Raw genomic sequence first — 19,240 nt, 5'->3', positions numbered from 1 at the left:
TTCAAATGGAAGTTTTTGTACTTGAAATTTTACTGGCATTTTTTCTTTCTTTGAATGTTTTCTGGTGTATATTGTACATAATGTATGAAATGTGAATATGTATTATTTATAAAGAACTATTAACATTATCTTACAGGCTCTTGTCAAGCTTTCAGACATTTGCTGTTCTATGTTGAAAAGAATTCCAATCAGTTTGCACCGGGCCTCCATTTCTTTGGGACTCACAGATATGTGTCATTTCAGTCCTAACTTTGATGGATCAGTTCTCTTCACTTACAGCAAAACGAGTGATCATTTAAGTGTACATGTGACATTGACATGGAAAAATATTTGAGGAAAATGAAGATTTGTGAACACATACCCTGGAATTCACCAAGGTAGCTTATATATAGTCTATGCATCATGCAAATTTTGACAGTAGGACAACCAAAAGACATCCACTAAAGAACATGTGCTATCATCAGCATAATTGAGGATACAGGACCGTATGCCTGTTTCTGCCTTGTTTCTGTCCATGGGCTTAAGTTTAATGTGGGATTTGATTCATACTACCTTTGTGAATTTGGACCAGTTTTCATTTCACCCTGTTTGTATTCATTGTATAGCATCATTTCTCACATGTTGTTGGAATAAAGATCAACTGTAATATACCCTGGTAAATACAAATCCAAGAAACAAAAACACACCTGTGACTGTGCTTGATTTTGAGTGCATGTATTGTCAAAAAGATATGAAGTTTATGGTATGGCATACCCTGGTCAAGTTTTGCATCCATGTGATGTTGACCATATAGTTTCAGACTAGTATCTCTTTACGCAGAAGTGGTACACACATACACACATACACACACACACACACACACACACACACAAGGACAAGGGATAGAAAATGACACTTTACAGCTATCACATAGCCTACACAAGTACATTCTCGTAAACTTTAATGATTCAGTAATAATAATGTTTCTTTTTTCAGTTTGTAATTAGCTATAATTTCATGATGCATACAGTAAAGGTTTAGGGTTTATGCTGTTGGCTTACGTTGACATTTATTTAGGCCAATGAGTTCACATGAATTATATATCGATACATCTGTAAAAAAATTAGAAAAAACCCACAAAAAACAAGTTACATACTAATTTTTTCATAGCCAGGACTTGTCCCCACCCCCCCTCCCAAAAAAAAAATGTTGGTATGCAAGAAGAAATGAAAAAAATTTGCCCTTGCTCTGACTGTCAATGGTTCAAGTCCTATGATGGTAATTGATACCCCTCGGCCTCCATACATGTTGATATATTGCCAGTATACGTCAAGTCCGTTTCATCCAAGCGGTGAAACCACTGCCCCTTTATCAGATTTCTTTTCATGGCTTAACAGACGTGATGCACATAATCTATCTTTGATAATGATTTCAGGTTGCTGTCAAGTTTTGATTCCTCAGTAAAATTAAAATAAATTACATATATAATTACATCATAAACTCCAAATCCACAAGTCAGAATTCCCATATATTTTCAAGGTCCAGGCAGACAAAACAAGCCCTTCAAGAAATACTTCTCCATGACCTATATAAAAACAATATTCACAATTGATTGTGCAGTTGCTTAATACATAATTTGTAGTATATGACAAAAGATTTACAAAAAAAAAATAAATAAAAATAAAGCAGCAGTATTAAGTGATACTGGGGTCTAGTCTACAAAGTCTCCGGTTATGAATTGTCTTTGCACAACTCTGGTCTCCATTTATTCAGCAGTATTCCGCAACCACCAGAATGTGGTCTATGGCAAGCAAATGGTATAGTGGATGATACTTAAGTCTCAGCATTACAGGACAGGTAAATCAAAGCTTAATTTCATGTTTCACAGCCAAACAGATAATGTTTTTCTTCTATTTATTCTCACAAGATGCCATTTAAAATTCTTTTTTTTTTCTTCAACTCATCCAATGCATATACCATCTCCCTATTAACATAGAATAATACCTATACAACACATGAGAAATAACAGAGAAATATAAGTTATCATTATGACTACACAATCTATCAGCTTCTTAAATAGATATGATAAATACACTCAGTGCAATTTACATAATGTATCCACTACTATACATTTGCATAATGCCTGAAAATATGCTTGCACACACTTGCTTTGGAAAACGAAAAAGCAGAACTTTTTCAGAGATCGTACACATCTTGGAGTCGTCTTTTCCGTATATAAAATACCCAGAAATTCTTCTTGTCTCGATAGACAAGGGAGTAAAAGATAAGGGAATAAGAAATAACTATTCAATCAACAGCATGAATAAAGGAAGCATGCAAAACTAACTTTCTGGCAAATACATAACGCAAATTCATCACGAATCTGGGATGCTTCCATCTGGGGGTGACACAAAATAATATCTGCTCACAAATTCTGTGAGGGCAGCAACACTCCAAACAAATTCAATACCCGTCCTTGCTGATGGATATAATAGTTCACACGCTCCTGCTCAATAATGACCATGACAACCGTAAACTTCAGACTTTCCCTTCCTGCACACTGAAATAAACATGACGTTCCAAAATTCATACAGTTCTCAAACAATTTACGGCCATCAAAGTTCTCACACAGAGCCTTACTATACAGGAAGAAAAAGTGCCACAGTCAAAGAAAGAACAACCTCCCCCCCCCCAAAAAAAAAAAAAAAGAGAGAGAGAGAGAGAGGAAAAAAAATCAACCATGTTTATGCTTGAGACTTCACGTAAGGGATGCCAAGGCACTCATTGACAAGCCTTGGCTGAAGAAGATATGCACCCAAATTGTATGTAGACCCTGACAAGTATTACCAGTAAGATGACTGTTGTGATATCACAGACATGATCACAGGCTGTGAATAACAGTCCCCTAATACAGCGATCCAACAGGGAAATCACCCCCAGATGTGATCAGTTAACACATTATTTTGCAGACAGCAGTGCATACAACTGCACGTTCAGTTGCAAGTAAACTGTATGACCTAAAGTCGATTACAAACCAGAAGAGTCAGTTGTGACCACCCACCTGGTTCTGAAATCATACTGTCATATCGTTTTACATCTTCACAAGCTTACAGTCCCCCAAAACATCAAAATGATGTCTACTGTGCAACAGAATACTCTTTCATCAAACATCGGATCACATGAGTAGGTTTGATGAACATTCACTTCGAAAGAAAAAAAGAGAAGAAATGATATGCACACATAAAAGGTAATGCATATATCAAATGAGTGTTCTTTTTTTTGAGTATTTTCTGTATTCTTGTGTGTGTTTGAGCACACTGCACCACTGAATGAATGATAAATGGTTGCCTAGCTATCAAGCAAACATTTCACTTGCCCGACACAGAACAAGGACTGCCCCAGGCAAGCACATGGAATGGACTGATAGTCCTGTTGTCTGAATGTCTGTACTTTGGGTTTAAAGACATCACTTATTGCTTGGCATTGAGTATGAATGTACATTGTAGATAAATCTTGTATCTGCTTCTGTTTCAGAGTTGCAACACTTATCCTATCGCAGTACCCAAACAAATCCCTACTTGGCATGGAAAATTAGAGGATTCTTTTTGGACAGGCTATAGCTGACATGTCATAAATATCCTATTTGTGCGTCAAACAACTACCCACTACTTCAACCCACGACAAACATAATATATGGCTTGTCGTGTAAACCAGCATTTGCATTCCTTGCATTCAGACATTTGAAGTGTTGCTCCATCAAAAAATATGCATTTACTAAAAGAGAGCAGCCAAGATTGCTTCAACTTTTCTAGAGTACGTTTGTCATATGAGTCACTCGTTGCATTCCCATCTTAATCTATGAACTAATGACTTAGGGTCATGCAAAAGGGATGTATTGGTTGAGAGGAGAACTCAGCTTTTAACTTTTTGTGAGATACTTAGAAACCACTGTATGAAATATTATAAAGCATACAATTCTAAGAGGAATTCTAAGTTTATTTGATGAAAGTTGGTTTTGAAATGGCTGAGACATCCTAACAAAGTAAAACCAAAACTGTACCATCCCTTTAACCCGTTGAGGACGAGTCCCGAGTATACTCGGGCAGGTGTCTATGGGAAATGCGTGTTGTAGCAAAATCAAACCGTCCTCAACGGGTTAATAATGATTCTTCAACTTTCGAGTCTAGGTAGAGATGATGTCCCCAGTATGATAGGCAACAAACAGTACTCACTGTCATTATTAGGTTCTGCCATGAATGAATGCAAGACAAAAATTACTGCTCCCTTATCTCACAGCATACATAACGTTACATGGGTTTGACATCAACATCCCAAAAGAATGAAAAAAAAAAACTCTGAAAAACACGGCCTAAGCAAAACTGCTTGGGCAAATTTTGTGCATACACATCCATTTTTTTAAGAGCTTGCGACAGTCATGTTAGTAGATTGATGGCACAGGAGGTATTAACTATCCATCCAGATATCTGGAGTAGTTTGGGAACACGTTAAAAACACCAGCTATCCATATCATGTACCAAAAAAGCTTCTTATTTTCCGGCAACCATCTTGGCATTTTCCTTCATGATTCTGTCCTTGAGGGCGCTCTTGTATGAGATGATGTCCCCCTTCCACTTGGTGACGGTCTGCTTCTCACACACCCAGATCTCCTCCGCAACCTGCAGCATGAAATGTAATTTTGTTGTTTACTTTAATAGCCCTTGTTTTCATATCAATGTAAGAGGTTAAAAAGGGGATAAATTAGCAAAGAAAATGGGATTCCATCGGGTTTCGAACCCGAGACCTCCGGATTGCAAGCACGGTCCTCTACCGACTGAGCTATAGAAAGCCCTAGTTCAGTGTTCGTCCCAGAAACCCTAAATTCTCAATGCTCGGATGGTCAGAAGCTATAGCAGTGTGTTTGTGCATGACACACACGCACACACTTAAACCTGGCACAAACCCAAAGGATACTTCAACTTAGGGATAAATGCGAGGGATTACCGAAGCGATGCAGGTTTTTGAGTATGTAACAAATGGAAGGGATCTGACGCTTCACATACCAAATTATAACTGTTGGCTCTTTCGACGAGCACATTGAGTGTACATTGAGTGTACATTCTATGATAAAAAACAATTGTGTTTGGAATGGGCAGTTGAAACTACTTCGTGACTTTGCTGGGGGAGTACAGTTATCTCAAGTGTCATGACTTCGGGGTTTTATCTTATGCACATCTTTTTGGTGCTTGTGTCATGTGGCACAATGGGGCAGCAGTTAAGTTGTACTCAATGGCTAGTTACAAGCTTTGATTTCCTCAATTAAGTACTTTCACACTAATGTAACAGCAGTGGATATTCTTTGTTTTGGACAAAGACTAATTTGTGAAGCTGCCAAATATACTCAACGGAATTGAAATACCTCACTTCAAAGCAAGTAACACCAATCTTGATCAGACTAGGGAAAGCTTTCATGATGGGAATATTTAACAGTCAAGACAGCACTACCACATTGAGAGATAGTATCATGTACGAGGCAAAGAATGTCAAATTTGGTATAATTAAAGGACAAGTTCACCTTCATAGACATGTAGGTTGAGCGAATGCGGCAATATTAGTAGAACACAACAGTGAGAGTTTAAGCAAAATCGGACAATCCGTTAAAAAGTTATGAATTTTTGAAGTTTCTGCTCAGTCACGGCTGGATGAAAAGACTATTATAGCTTGTGATGTCACATGAGTACAACGATATAAAGAAAGAATAAAGAAAATTCCACATATTTCCATTTTTCTCCCACAACAAAAGAACGCTCGACTTCTCTCTTTCAGAAGGCAGGGGGAATAATATTACCCTTAACATACGTCAGTAGCAAGTCGAAGAACTGTGCACTTTATTCAAAAAGTTAAGTTTTGTGAAATTCTCTTTTTATTTTCCTTACATAGTTGTACGCATGTGACATCATATACAGTAGTAGTCTTCTCTTCCAGCAGTGACTGCGCAGATACTTAAAATATTCGTAACTTTTGAACGGACTGTCCAATTTTCCTCAAACTTTCACTGATGTGTTCTACTAATAATGCAGCATTCTCTCAATCCTTATGTATATGAAGGTGGACTTGTCCTTTAAAAATCTATATCGGTTGAATATTAGAAACTGTCCATGAATAGGTCGTGTGACACAAAGATTTCTCATCAATGCAATATTTGCATCAAATGACGCCCAGCTTGTGCTGTGGCTTCTCAAAATAATATCAACATAACAAAAACCAATTTAATTTAATGGAGGAGTTTGTGCATGTGAATTGCACCAGATTATGTATGCCCATGATTTTTTTAATGCCCTTTACTAAAAGTACTGAATAAGTGGTGTTTATTTACTCAGATGAAGGGCAATTTGTCAATCAGTTGCAATAAAACAAAACTAAACGAAAACAAAGTGAGCCGTCAGCATCTGACCACACTCGGCTCTCACCTGGTTGATCAGTCGGAAGTCGTGACTGACCAGCACCAGACCGCCCTCGAATCCGTTGATGGCTTCGGCGAGGGCGTCGATGGTCTCGATGTCGAGATGGTTGGTGGGTTCGTCAAGCAGCAGCATGTGGGGTGCCTGCCACGCCAGCCAGGCAAAGATGACGCGGCACCGCTGGCCGTCAGATAAGTTTCGTATAGGACAGATCTGTTCTCCACAGATGGGTGGGAAATACAGGAAGAGCGAAAACTATGTGACATTTTGAGCAACAGTTTGTGCATGAAATTAATAGAATACGTGATGCTTCTCTTATTGACCTGCACTTCACTGGAAATCACACTACATAGGCTTGCTGGTCTAGCTTTTTTTTTTAATTCAATGTTGTCTTCATTACGGAAACACAAATTGATTTGATGGCTTCATACAGGTAAACAAAAAACCCATAATTTGTGACTGAATTACCTTTTGTAGCTGTAAACACGGAAATCAACCACCTCACATTGTTTTCTATTTATCATAACTGCAATATGTTGTCAGAAAGAAACGCAGGAGTCAGATCAAGTGTTATCGCTTCACCGTGTTGTTGTCATCGTTACCCAGACCAAAGGTCAAGGGTCACTGTAATTCGGCCTTTTTTGTCATCATTCTCCATGCATTTCAATGAGATACAGAGTGTACTTCAAAATACAATGCACCTTAGAAGACTGTTATCAAAACAGAAAACACAGTCACTCTGTTCTGCAAAACTGACAACTCACAATGTGATACCTTATGGCAGCTACATACAGTATATCCATACTCTTATGACAAAGCACTTCTATGTCAACCTGTTTTGTGCCATGCAAATAATGTGCAGTGCACAGCTAGAGAGAATTATGCACCAAATTGGCAACATTTTGGAAACTAACATATTCGACGCTTTCAGATAACAGAAAAAAAAAATTATAAGGAGGAAATTGAAACATTAAAATGTATTTCAGAGCCAGAAGTTAACCTGATATTTTGGTCTATGAGTAGGCAAAGCAGAAATTTTTTACATGAGAGTAGCTATACAACTTGATGACATTAACATTAGCCAAAAATTAACTTCTAGGCAAAATAAAGTGCAGCTAAAAGAAGAGCAAGCAAAGCATTTTTTATACTGGATGGAGAAAGAATGATTTTTATGTGGATGACAATTGAGAGCAAAAATCTGACCTGCTGCTTTCCGGTCAGCCCATACCGGCCGATGATTCTCCGCATCTCCTCTCGCTCCTTCACCTCAGTGAACTCCTTCAGCATCCAGTCCAAGGCACTCATGTTGAGGTCAAGCAGATCTTGGAGGTGCTGTGGAGGACATAGGGGATGCAGGTGAGTCATTGTCACAATCACCATCATCAGCAGCATTACATCAGCTTCATCATCAAAATCATCTTTATCATCTTTATCATCAAAATCTTCATCATCTTTATCAGCACCATCATTGCAATCTTCATCTTCATCATTATCCCCTTCTTCATACTCATTGTCATAAAAACCATCATCATCATCATCATCATTATAAAAATCATCATCATCGTCAACATAGTCAACATCGTCATCATCATTATAAACATCATCTGTATCATCATCATCATTATGAAAATTATCACCATCACCATCACTTCCATCATTACTGCCAGTAGTACATTTGTATCATTACGCTCATCTTGAACCATCATAATTATCATCCTTCGAGCAATACCATTATCAATTTAGTTGGCAGTTTCATCAATACCTTCAGTCTACCATCCATATAAATAAATTAATATTGTCCACATTAATTTTCTGTGATTCTATCAGCAAGTCTGAAAGAAAAACAAAATATATTTTCAGAAATATCATCACCAGAAAAATCTTCATGCACCCATTCTGAACTTTCACAATTTAGTGATGGCACCCCAACAACTATCCAAATTATTTTAGAAGTCATTATTAGAAACACCTCTGACAAATATTGACAAGTTTTTGACCTTTGACCTTACCTGATGGTACCTCCCTATCCTGAGGTGAGAGTTCTTCCTGATGAGACCGTCGGTCGGGACCAGTTCCCCGACCAAAAGCTTGAGGAGTGTGGACTTGCCAGCCCCATTAGGACCCACCAGGGCTACCCTGCTGTCCAAGTCTAGACCAAACTCTAGGTCCTTGTAAATGAGTGGCTGCACGGAGTACAAAAGTGAGAGGGCAAGATAGGGAAATTGAACACTTTTTATTTGTTTGGTAGTTGCATGTTGCATAATGGGCACAAGAGAAATAAGTTAAACTCCTGAATATCTGGTTGGCTCAGTTAAACACTGTTATATTAACAGGCAAAGAATATTAATATTTATGTTTCATGCAGTATTAAATGCATTATTCTTTTTGTCATTTATTACAACTAATACACTCTGTAGAATTTATGAAAAAGAAAAAGAAAACCAAAGATTTATGTCATCTTAGGTTATTGATTAAATGCTCTTCACAATTGCTGGGCGTGCCTAAATTCAGCATCTAGAAAATAGCATAAGATACAATCGTCAATAATAATCCCAATTGTGTCGCATATTAGGGTCATATGTGTCAGATATTACAATCATGTGTCAAGAGTAAGACAAGCCATCATCATAAGAATACCGTATCCACACACAATGGACTCATTCGGAATCTGGTAAAGCAATAGGTATTTTGTATAATCATCTGATGGCAATGTTTCAACTCTCGGCACGCAGAACAGAACATACCAACTGGCACTAGTTTAAGTTATCATTTCATATTTTCATCCTAGAGTCTTTCCTGACAATATCTCAACATCATTCACGATACAGAAGATATGTGTACCTATGTCCTTACTTGGAAGAGATACCTTTATGTTCACTAACACTTTTGGAAGGCCATCTCGAAAGTGTGCCAAATTTCATGACACTTTTTAAAAAATCATTCTGTGTAAAATGCACACATGGCACGTGTAATGGTAATGCATACATAAAATAGCAGAAAATGATTCACGGCACAGTTTGTAAATCATATCATTGTACTGCGAAGAGTAAGTTATAGTGAGAACTTTTACATAAACAATTCAAAAAGTATCAACCTCTTGGTCACACCAACTCAAATTCACATTTTCACGATCTGAAAATCGTAACAGTCTACACATACTTTTGACTTGCATTTTGCTGCATCAAAAATCTTTGCGCTAACTTTCTAAATCTAAACCTACTAACAAATATTGTGCTTAGTTTGCCAATCGGCACAGATATCTGGAAAGTAACTGTCAAGGAAGAGAGATTACCTAATTCCCTAATCCCTGTTATGCATCGTGGCTGGCATGTTGGACTGAGGCATGTTGCTAAACCCACATGGGGTTGCTAACTTTACAACTAGGTCAAGACTGGATGGATTTAATGCTGACAAAAAAGCAAGTTATCGGTCTAGGTGCATAGGAACATAAAGGATGAATAGATCAAACATCAGCATGTATACACCCCTCTAACACGTTTCTCTATATATGAAGAACTTGACACATATTTTATTTCATCTTTCTCCTCTACCTAGACTGTCTCAAGTCCATCATTGTTGGTTGTTTTTAATTCATACCTTGCCATCGGCATATCTGAAGGATACGTGCTGTACCATCATGACAGGGGGAGGGACTTTGCCACAGTCCGGGAAGTAGAAGGATATTGTCTGCAAACAAACAAAAAACACACATAAAAAACGACCAATGGAATTCATAATTTTTCGGTGAAGGCACCCTCTGAATAAAAACAAACAAAGAAGGCATTCATTCATTCCTTCATCAGGCTGTAACTGTCACAATTCTCTGGTTAGTACGATAGAAATGTAATGATAGAGATATCTAGAATGAAATATTTGCAATCTCTGATGTTTCTCAGAACAATTGTCCAGTACTAAAAAACCAAAATAAATAAATAAAAAATTAAAAATAACAATCATGTCACTGATGTGTCTGCACTGAGATGCATGCTGGATGGTATGATATCATTTTGTTTCCTAAAGATGGTCAAATTTAACTAAAAGTTTCATTGACTACTACTACCTTCCGCCTTTAATCATATATGTATGTATGTAACTATGCATATGTTTTCATAGGTGTGTATACACAATTATACCATTCGAGATCCACAACATAGTATATGAACATCCCACTGTTTCTGCTTGATCGACTTACCTTATCCGATACAACTTTCTCTGTGAGTCCTCCAGCTACCATCTTGCTGAGAGTTTTCTCTTTGCTCTGGGCTTGTCGGGCTAGCTTGGCACTACCGTGACCAAACCTTGCTATATAATTCTGTCATAACAAAGAAATTAGACACAAAGTACATTAGCCCTTCTTTATGTCCAGAGATTAGATTCTTACTCCTGAGAAACGTGAACATGGTTTTGACATAGGATGTTGATACAGGCCACTATTAAACAATTAATCAAAACCAATAGACACGAAAATTCCTGACTACTAGTATCACATCTTTGCGACATGAAACCCTTGTACATCCATTCAATACCAATCTCATGGAGAAGTTTTCAATGAGGAAAGTTAAAAAAATTGCTATGAACTCAATGCAACAACTCAAACGCAAAACATCAACTGGCTGTCGCCTAGCTGCTTCTGCAGCAACTGCACAGTTATCACAAGCTGCATCTGTCACTAAGTGCTCTGTGATATGGCCCCTGGCATATGGCTCTAGTGCAGTGATACTAACCTTCATGTGAGCTATTTGGTCCTGCTCCCATTGGTAACGCTTCATCTGATTCTCTTCCAGCTCAAACCGCGTCTTCACGTAGCTGTCAAAGTTACCCTGATGAACCAGAGAGACATGCATTTATCAGATATCTTCTTCCCATATTCCACAAACTCCACAAGATGGCCGAAGGCTCATAATAACATATTATATCGATCAAATATACACAGGAACACCTTGCTATAACAGGGACCCAAACCCATGTTAATTACCTCATTATATCAGGTTTTTACTATATCGGAATACAAAACACAGAAATGTACAAAGGTGGGACCTGCAATCAACAATATCATCTTGTTTAATTTAAGGAGGTTTACATATTTGATCTCATTATAGAGAGGTTCCACTGTATCTATTCATGATAGTAGTACTTTGGTAGTATACGAATTATTACATGTCTTTGTGAAATTTGCAAAGATCTTTAGTGATAAATCACTGTCCCTTCCAACCCTGCCAGACAAGATCCCTTCAGCTGAAGAGTTTGATGAGTCACACAGACGATAAGATTCATCAATGCTTATCAAAAGTGCTGAAGAAACACATGCATATGCATTTTCAAGACAAGATGCTGGACTTCCTAAATTCAAGGAGCCTGTGCTTTTCGGTCTGCAAAACTGAAAATCTTTCATGGCTTCAATGCATGGATCCAAGACATTGTAATGTGACTGCTAAGTCTCTGCAGTAATGCCATCATATATTTCTATCATATGTATGAAACATCAACATCAAACTAAGTGAATAGCAACATTATCCAAACAACCAAACAAACAAACATGCCAACAATGACACCTAAACACATGTTTATATCCACAATAGTAAGCTAAATAAATGTTGAACAAACAACCCCCCCCCCCCCCCAAAAAAAAAAGGAACAAGAAAGAAACCCCCCTTCACTAATACAAATGGTCACTGAGAAACCAGTGGGAAGCATGTAAGTACTTCAATACATTGAGACCTGATGATATGGTCTTCAATTCTGTTTTCTTCTGTTCTGAATTCTTAATGTTTTTTAAATTTTATTTTCGTGTAACTGCAGATCTCACTCTTGAATTCATTGAACCCCATCGGGACCTGCACACAAAATCTGCTTTAAGTATTCTTGAACATTTTCTTTTTCTGGATATCAAAACTTCTTCTGGATGAATACCATTTCATGAAACCATAATGCTATGGTCACAAGCCGGTTGATGTTGTTAATACATTACAAACAGAAAAATAATGCTGGTACTTACACCATAGCTGTTGATCTTCTGTTTGTGTACATGCAAGATGTTGGTACAGACCCCATTCAAGAAGTCCTGAGAATGTGATATAAGCACTAATATTCTCTTGTATCTAAAGGGGTAAAAAAAAAGGGAAAGAGAGAAAGAAAACATGTCAACAAAATATCAACTCAAGATCTATCCACGTGATGTCTTAGGTTTAGAGCGACCATTTTCAAATTAGAACATGAAACAAGATTTCTTCACGAAAGTAGACTTAAACATGCAATATTTCACAAATATGTCCAACATTCAACACTAACCAAAGCATAACAGGATGTCATGCTAAAATCTCAGGATGATAACATCTTGTGATAACATATCAGGATGTAAAAATGACATACAGATATGGTAGCAACACTTGGGTTTCAAAAGATGGCGGTTGACTTTGAGTTGAGAATGTCATATTTATCTCCACAGCGTTGTCCAGCACAGACAGGGTGCAATGAGCAGGCGCAGATACTTTTCTTTCTTTTAGAATGTATCAGAATGTTCTACATACACTACATACTCTGTGGTGGTCTAATTTTCGAGATCTTTGTGAATGGAATGATATTCATGGAAGGAATAAAAACCTCCTTGTAACATACTTGCAATCTATATCATCTCAATAAAGGAAGGGAACAGTAAATTTTGCTATTTGAAAGAGATAAACAGCATTTTTCTCATTCTGCTACTGTGCTTCTCAATTACAAATTGCCCTGCTTGTAAAATTGTTGTCTAGATTCCCCAAGTTGCATACCATGTACATGTAAGTGAAAACGGTATTTTTTAACGCAGTGTTCTCCTGAAAGGTAAATCTGCATTTACAGAACATGAAGTTTTCTTTTCTTACAGTGACTGCACAGGTAATAAAGAGGAATATTTTTCAAATAATTTTTCTAAATTGAGCTGCATGGTTAAAACACAACTGATAAAACCAAGAAAGGGAAAAAAGTTCAATGATAAAGGCAACTTGAGTGTCTTACCCCTTGAGTTCTTCTTCTAGCCACACACACGCTTCTAAATCTAGATGGTTTGTTGGCTCGTCGAGTAACAGTAAGTGGGGCTTGACGAACAGCGCCCTCGCTAATGCTATCCTCATTCGCCAGCCTCCGGAGAAGTCCTTGGTCTGTGTCTGCATCATGGCCTTGTTAAAGCCCAGACCGTTGAGGATTCTAGCGGCGTTCACCTCCGCCTTATCGGCGTCCATCTCCTCCAGTCTCTCGTAGATGTCCATTAGTCTTTCCTCAGCCTCTTCAAGGGGACAGAAACATAAAGACATGTGTTAAAATCAATGTGTGGTTTGGGATTCCATCAGAAACTTTGATTCAATTCGATTTTATTGTCGAAATGACATGCAAACTGGTCGCTACAGTGCAGTGTCCTCTTTATTCCAATGCAGAGTTTTACGTTCATTTGACAATCATATGAAGATTGACAGCACATTACAGGTGCTCATGAGAGGCTGACAGCCCAAAGTTCTAAATGATCTGATGTCATGTCCACAAGGGTATGGAATGTCCCTGAAGTGCCCTTAAAAACCCATTCCATATCATTTAATCATCTCTTTGATGACTAAGAAACCCACATCTGGACAAATTTGTCATTAACTATAAAAATACATTGTAACAAGGCAATCTTATCTTGCCACTTTTCTTTAAAAAAATCTCAGTTGTGTCTTTCATCATATGATATCTTTCGAACTATGCAGCAAGGTTTACAAATGTCACATAGTCATGTCAGATACATGTTGGGACTGCTTTGTAGACTATCCTCATTGGTATTTACAGAATGCCAAACACAATTCAGCACATCAACCACCAGTTTTCATCATGCATGCTTGAAGGAGGTTTTAATATACAAATACAGGTTAAAATGTATTTTTGTGTGTTCACGCCCACAGGATTAGACTACACTGACATGCTACTGATGGATAAATCCGGTGCTATATTAGATCACAAATTAAGTCATACACCTAATAAATTATCTTGGGTCAAATGCCTTTGGAATACTGGTATACAAAAGCTGAATTCTCTTGACGGGACAGCAGCTCAAAAAAAAAAGGGAAAAAAAGTTTTTCCCAACTTATCACACGGGCAAGGGTCCATTTGTCTTAAAACATGCATGTGCTATCACTTCCCCCCAGTGAGATTAACTGCAACAGACATGTGGGCCCACTGGTTTGTAAGCAGCTTATATGGAGCTTATCACATGCATTTGTGCCAGAGGAATTGATGTAAAATAAAGACGATGTAAAAAAACAACAACACACAACTTGACGAGGAACATAATGTGATAGTCCATATCCTCTTTCTGAAGGCTGTAACCTCATCTAATTTGCTCAACCCCCCCCCCCACCTTTCTCTCTCTCTCCCCATCAAACATGAATCAATAGATGCTCTCCTCTTCCATTCCCCCTTCGTGCTAGGAGTCTACATTGAGCAGTACCTGGTCCTGTCATGTGGGAGAGCTCCTCCGCCTCCTTCTCCAACTTCATCTTCTCCTCATCCACCTCCAGCACGCACTCTATCGCCGTCTTGTCGCTGGCTGCCATCTCCCGCGTCAGGTGGTAGATGTCCATGTGCTCCGGGATGGGCACCTCCCGGTTACCGATGGCGTGGAGTAAGGTGGACTTGCCTGCAAATAATCGCAAAAGCAACATTTCAGTCTCGGGGGAAAAAGAATGGTTATACAGTCTTGTATTGTGCATTTCCCTAACACTTTCCAACAAGTAATATGTGTACCTTCTAACCATATTGTGATGTTTATATCACTTTAAAGCATACTATTGCCCTTGCGGATAAAATCAAACTGCATGCAAACAATGCATCCTGCCCGCCCCCTGGGGTGAATTTCAGACAAGTAGCTATTTTCTTGTGCAGACATGATAAATCCAGCCACCAGAAGTTCAGCTTCCTATTGGGTCGCCATTTACACAATGAGGCAGAGAGAAGTGCTTCAGATAAAGCGTCTTGAAATGGTTTGGAAAGTTGAGGATACACTACACCACGGGCCTGCTCTAAAGTCAATCCTAACTTCAATTTAGATGATCTTAGGGACAATTTTTAGGGACAAAGTTAGGAACTATTTCAGTACTGAAAGCCACTTGGGAACAATATCTTGTGCCCACCAGCCAGGGTTATTCTAAAATACATCTTGAATATCTTTCCCAAACTAGATATGATGTGAATTTGTCCCAGCATTGGGTTCATTGTTTGGCTCAATATACTTCCAAGTTAGTTAAACAGGACTCAGATCACCACCACAACTGCTTGCACTAAGATTTCCACAGCATGCTGGGGGTAGAAGAGATAGAAATTCATTTCCCACATGTAGATTAAAAAATAAAAATCAACAGGACATCTAATTGAGAGCAAGAGAGATGGAAGGGTATCTTAATCTTTTTTTCCCCCCCCCAAAAAAATGAAGCTCACTCTCATTCCCCGCCACTTTCTCTCTTGCATTTTGGATGCACATGGCACAATCTCATGCACCTGGCGATCGTATAAGCTGGGCTTTTGCCAGCAGCGTCCTTACCTGACCCATTGAGACCGAGCAGGCCGTATCTCCTCCCAGAGTTCAGCTCGATCTCGGAGTCGACAAAGAGCTCCGCTCCGTGGAATGTCAGACTGAAGTTGATGATCTTGAGATCACAGCTGCTGGGGTGGGAGGCAAGCACGCCGGTGCACGCACGAGCGTTTCCCGCTAGGGCCAAGTCATCCAAGCCATTTGTGACTCCATTCACTGCACAAAAAGAATTTCAACTCAAGTGCTTAAATTACTCCATAATATTTCTGAGACAGATCTGTTTGATTTGAAACAAGGTTTTGTGATTGAGCTTTTTGGTTTATAGTGCACAGATCTGGCAATCTGGTAATTTATTGTTGTCAAATTTTGTTTTTGGTATTAAGCACATTTTGATTAGTCTATAATCATATGATAATCATATGAAATACTCTCAGCTTCAAAAGAATAATTGATCAAATTATTGCACATTCTAGATTTTACATGTAGGCCCTAGTACTACATGTTTTCACACAGGTCTGTTGGGAATTTGACCTGTCAACATTTGCATGTGATTTTTTTTTTTTAATGCAATGTCACATGGAAGTTATGAATCAAATGAAGGAAACATATACACACAGCTTATCTTCAAATGTTTAATTTTTGAACACTTCAAAGCACTTTAATGAATGAGGAGAATTCATGGTTTTAAAAGTGATTTCATGTCAATCTGCATACATCATCGCTTCCACACGTAGGCCTACCTCCATTTGTCTCGACCTCCCCATTGGCGACACCGTTGGTGGCGGCTGCTTTCTTGGCGGCCGCTGCCTTGCCCTTTGGAGCCCTCTTCTTTGGCATGGTTCAGCTTGGTGACAGCCTAAAGAAGAATGAGGTTCAGGATTCAGCCCAAGTTCTGCTGTAATATGTGACAAAGAAACATATTTACATTATGTCACTATATTTGTTCTCTCTCCTTTTGTTATTATTATATTATTATTATTATTTTTTTTTTGGGGGGGGGGGGCTGAGGCTGGGATACGATGGTGCTTTCCTCACCAATGCTGTAGTTTAAACCTAATTTAACCTATCTCTGTTGCATGATCGTAAAAGCATTAACCATCCATGAAATACAGGCACTCTGTCTACAATTTGGGAACCCTACCTGGTACCGGTAAGAGCACAAACTCTATGTCTATGTGCTGCTAAAAAAAGACAGGTCAAGACCCTCGAGAGTTTGAACGCTCGGAACAAAATCATCCTCCAGCTGCGATATGATAGACGCCACCCCCATTTACACATCCTGCATTTACTCCCCCTGTCACTGCATGTTTACTCCCGGGGCGCTCCATCGCAGTTATGTCAACCTCACTAACGTTTACTCAGCTTGCTTACTGTCCTGATCAAAAGGGCCTATACATAAAGCTCTAAAGGTAATGCTTCACACAACTTAGACAGAAAGATCTGTCTGTCCAGAGTCTTCTTTTATTTTTTTGACGTTATCGCTCTCCTCCGTAGATAAGCAGGGGATCCGTGAAGCCAGACGCAGTCTCCGGCTCCGCAGGAACATTTCCCCAACGACCAGATACAGACCAATCTTTCGGTCACCACACATGCCCACACGTCCACAACTAAGATTGTAAGAAAACTCCAAGCCATACTAAAACGGCAGTGTGAACTCAACCAAACATCTTGTAGGACTAACGCTACGCCTTAGCGCTGAGGAAGACAACGAAAGACCGAGTAAACCAGAAACGTAGTGAACAGAAGACCATCTACTCCGATCCAGCTAACGTCATTGAACGTAGCGTAGCAAGTCATACTTAGTCAAACATGAAAAAACCCCGTCATGTTTGGTTTCGTTTTTCGCCTATCATTTACTGAAAATTTGTCATAAGGCGGCTTTATAATGATTCTACGCTATCTAATGTAATGTAATGGCAACCAAGGTAAGTAAATTTCAACATACGTACCACAATAATCACTTTCTGAAGAGTCTTTGTTGGACAAACCCGATTGTGAGAAGGCAATACACACGTGTACGTACCGGCGCGGGATTTCCGTGGAATCGTAGGAAAATGGACGGATGTGAATGAATGGGCAATGTCATGTCGCAATGATCGGAGGTGACGTCACGAGCCGGCGTTTTTTAGCGATTAGGCTTCATCCAGGCGTTTCATTAACTAATCACTCGTGGGGTACGTGGGGTCCGCACCACTGATCTCGAGAGGGGAGATCAGTGGTCCGCACCCTCTTGTCAGCTGCTAAAAATGGGTCCAAGACTCTATGCACACATTGCTTTTATTCGCACGGTCGTCTGAATGACCGACCGAATTAAGGCGGCGCAGCGGCCCCATGCATGAAAGACAATATTCATTGTATTGTTAAAAAAAAAAAAAATCACAGACCAATCTTATAAAACTAAATAATGCACCATATCTACGGGTAAGTTCCTGATGTTATTGGACATTCAAGGACAAGTTCACCTTCATAAAGATAAGGATTAAGAGAATGTAGCAATATTAGTAGAACACATCATTGAAAGTTTGAGGAAAATCAGACAATCCGTTCAAAAGTTATGAATTTTTGAAGTTTTTGTGCAGTACCCTCTGGATGAGAAGACTACTGCAGTGTATGAATAACTTAGATGTCACATGCGTACAACAATATAAGGAAAATATAAAGAGAATTTCACAAAATTCCATCTTTTGAAAAAAGTACACATTCCCCTGACTTGTTACCGACAAATGTTACGGGTAATATTATTCCCCCTGCCTTTAGAAAGAGGCAAGTCAAGTGCTCTTTTATTATGCGAAAAAAGTGAAAATATGTTGAATTTTCTTTTACATTTTCTTTATACTGTTGTACGCATATGACTCACAAGCTGTAGTAGTCTCCTCATCCAGCGGTTCCAACACAAAAATTTTAAAAATTCATAACTTTTGCATCGATTGTCCAATTTTCCTCCAACTTTCACTGATGTGTTCTACTAATATTGTTGCATTTTCTCAATCCTTATGTTTATGAAGGTGAACTTGTCCTTGATTCAGCACTCTCGGACACACAATATCATGCCTACATAGGCCCCTGTGGTATACTCAGCTGCGCCTTGCGCATTTTGCGCGATTTCAGGCACAGTGTCAGGCCGGTTATACACTCTAAAAATGATATGGTAATGAAAAGTCAATGTGAGGATTTAGTTTTTAACTTTTTGTGAGATATTCAGAAACCACTCTATGAGATGTCAAAGAGCATGCAGTTCTAAGGGGTATCAAAAGTTTATTCGATGAAA

General features: G+C 38.7%; 1 protein-coding gene across 1 annotated transcript; it reads right to left on the bottom strand.

The window, feature by feature from the left end:
- Positions 1–4,142: 4,142 nt before the first annotated feature.
- LOC139738358 (ATP-binding cassette sub-family F member 2-like) lies at positions 4,143–18,002 on the bottom strand. Its single transcript, XM_071648994.1, has 13 exons — positions 17,922–18,002; positions 16,713–16,864; positions 15,982–16,188; positions 14,893–15,081; positions 13,431–13,698; positions 12,433–12,535; positions 11,162–11,257; positions 10,630–10,749; positions 10,035–10,124; positions 8,447–8,620; positions 7,641–7,769; positions 6,447–6,650; positions 4,143–4,655 (listed from the first exon to the last, which is right to left on the bottom strand). Exons 2-13 carry the CDS (start codon positions 16,807–16,809, stop codon positions 4,527–4,529), a joined length of 1,806 nt encoding a protein of 601 aa, XP_071505095.1. The 5' UTR covers positions 16,810–16,864; positions 17,922–18,002; the 3' UTR covers positions 4,143–4,526.
- Positions 18,003–19,240: the final 1,238 nt, after the last annotated feature.

Source organism: Diadema antillarum, unplaced genomic scaffold (genome assembly GCF_040938485.1).
Source record: "Diadema antillarum isolate AM-2024a unplaced genomic scaffold, OU_Dant_1.0 seq00000738_RagTag, whole genome shotgun sequence".
NCBI classification, from domain to species: Eukaryota; Metazoa; Echinodermata; class Echinoidea; order Diadematoida; family Diadematidae; genus Diadema; species Diadema antillarum.
The sequence above is the reverse complement of the archived record's forward strand: the minus strand, read 5'-3'. Positions and strand labels throughout refer to the sequence as shown.

Excerpts from the sequence above, each read along its gene's own strand:
- LOC139738358 (XM_071648994.1), bottom strand. The coding sequence starts at position 16,809 with ATGCCAAAGAAGAGGGCTCCAAAGGGCAAGGCAGCGGCCGCCAAGAAA. Across the intron at positions 7,770-8,446 it reads GGATAGGGAGGTACCATCAG|CACCTCCAAGATCTGCTTGA; the intron begins GTAAGGTCAAAG and ends TGTCCTCCACAG. Across the intron at positions 6,651-7,640 it reads GGCTGACCGGAAAGCAGCAG|ATCTGTCCTATACGAAACTT; the intron begins GTCAGATTTTTG and ends TGTGGAGAACAG.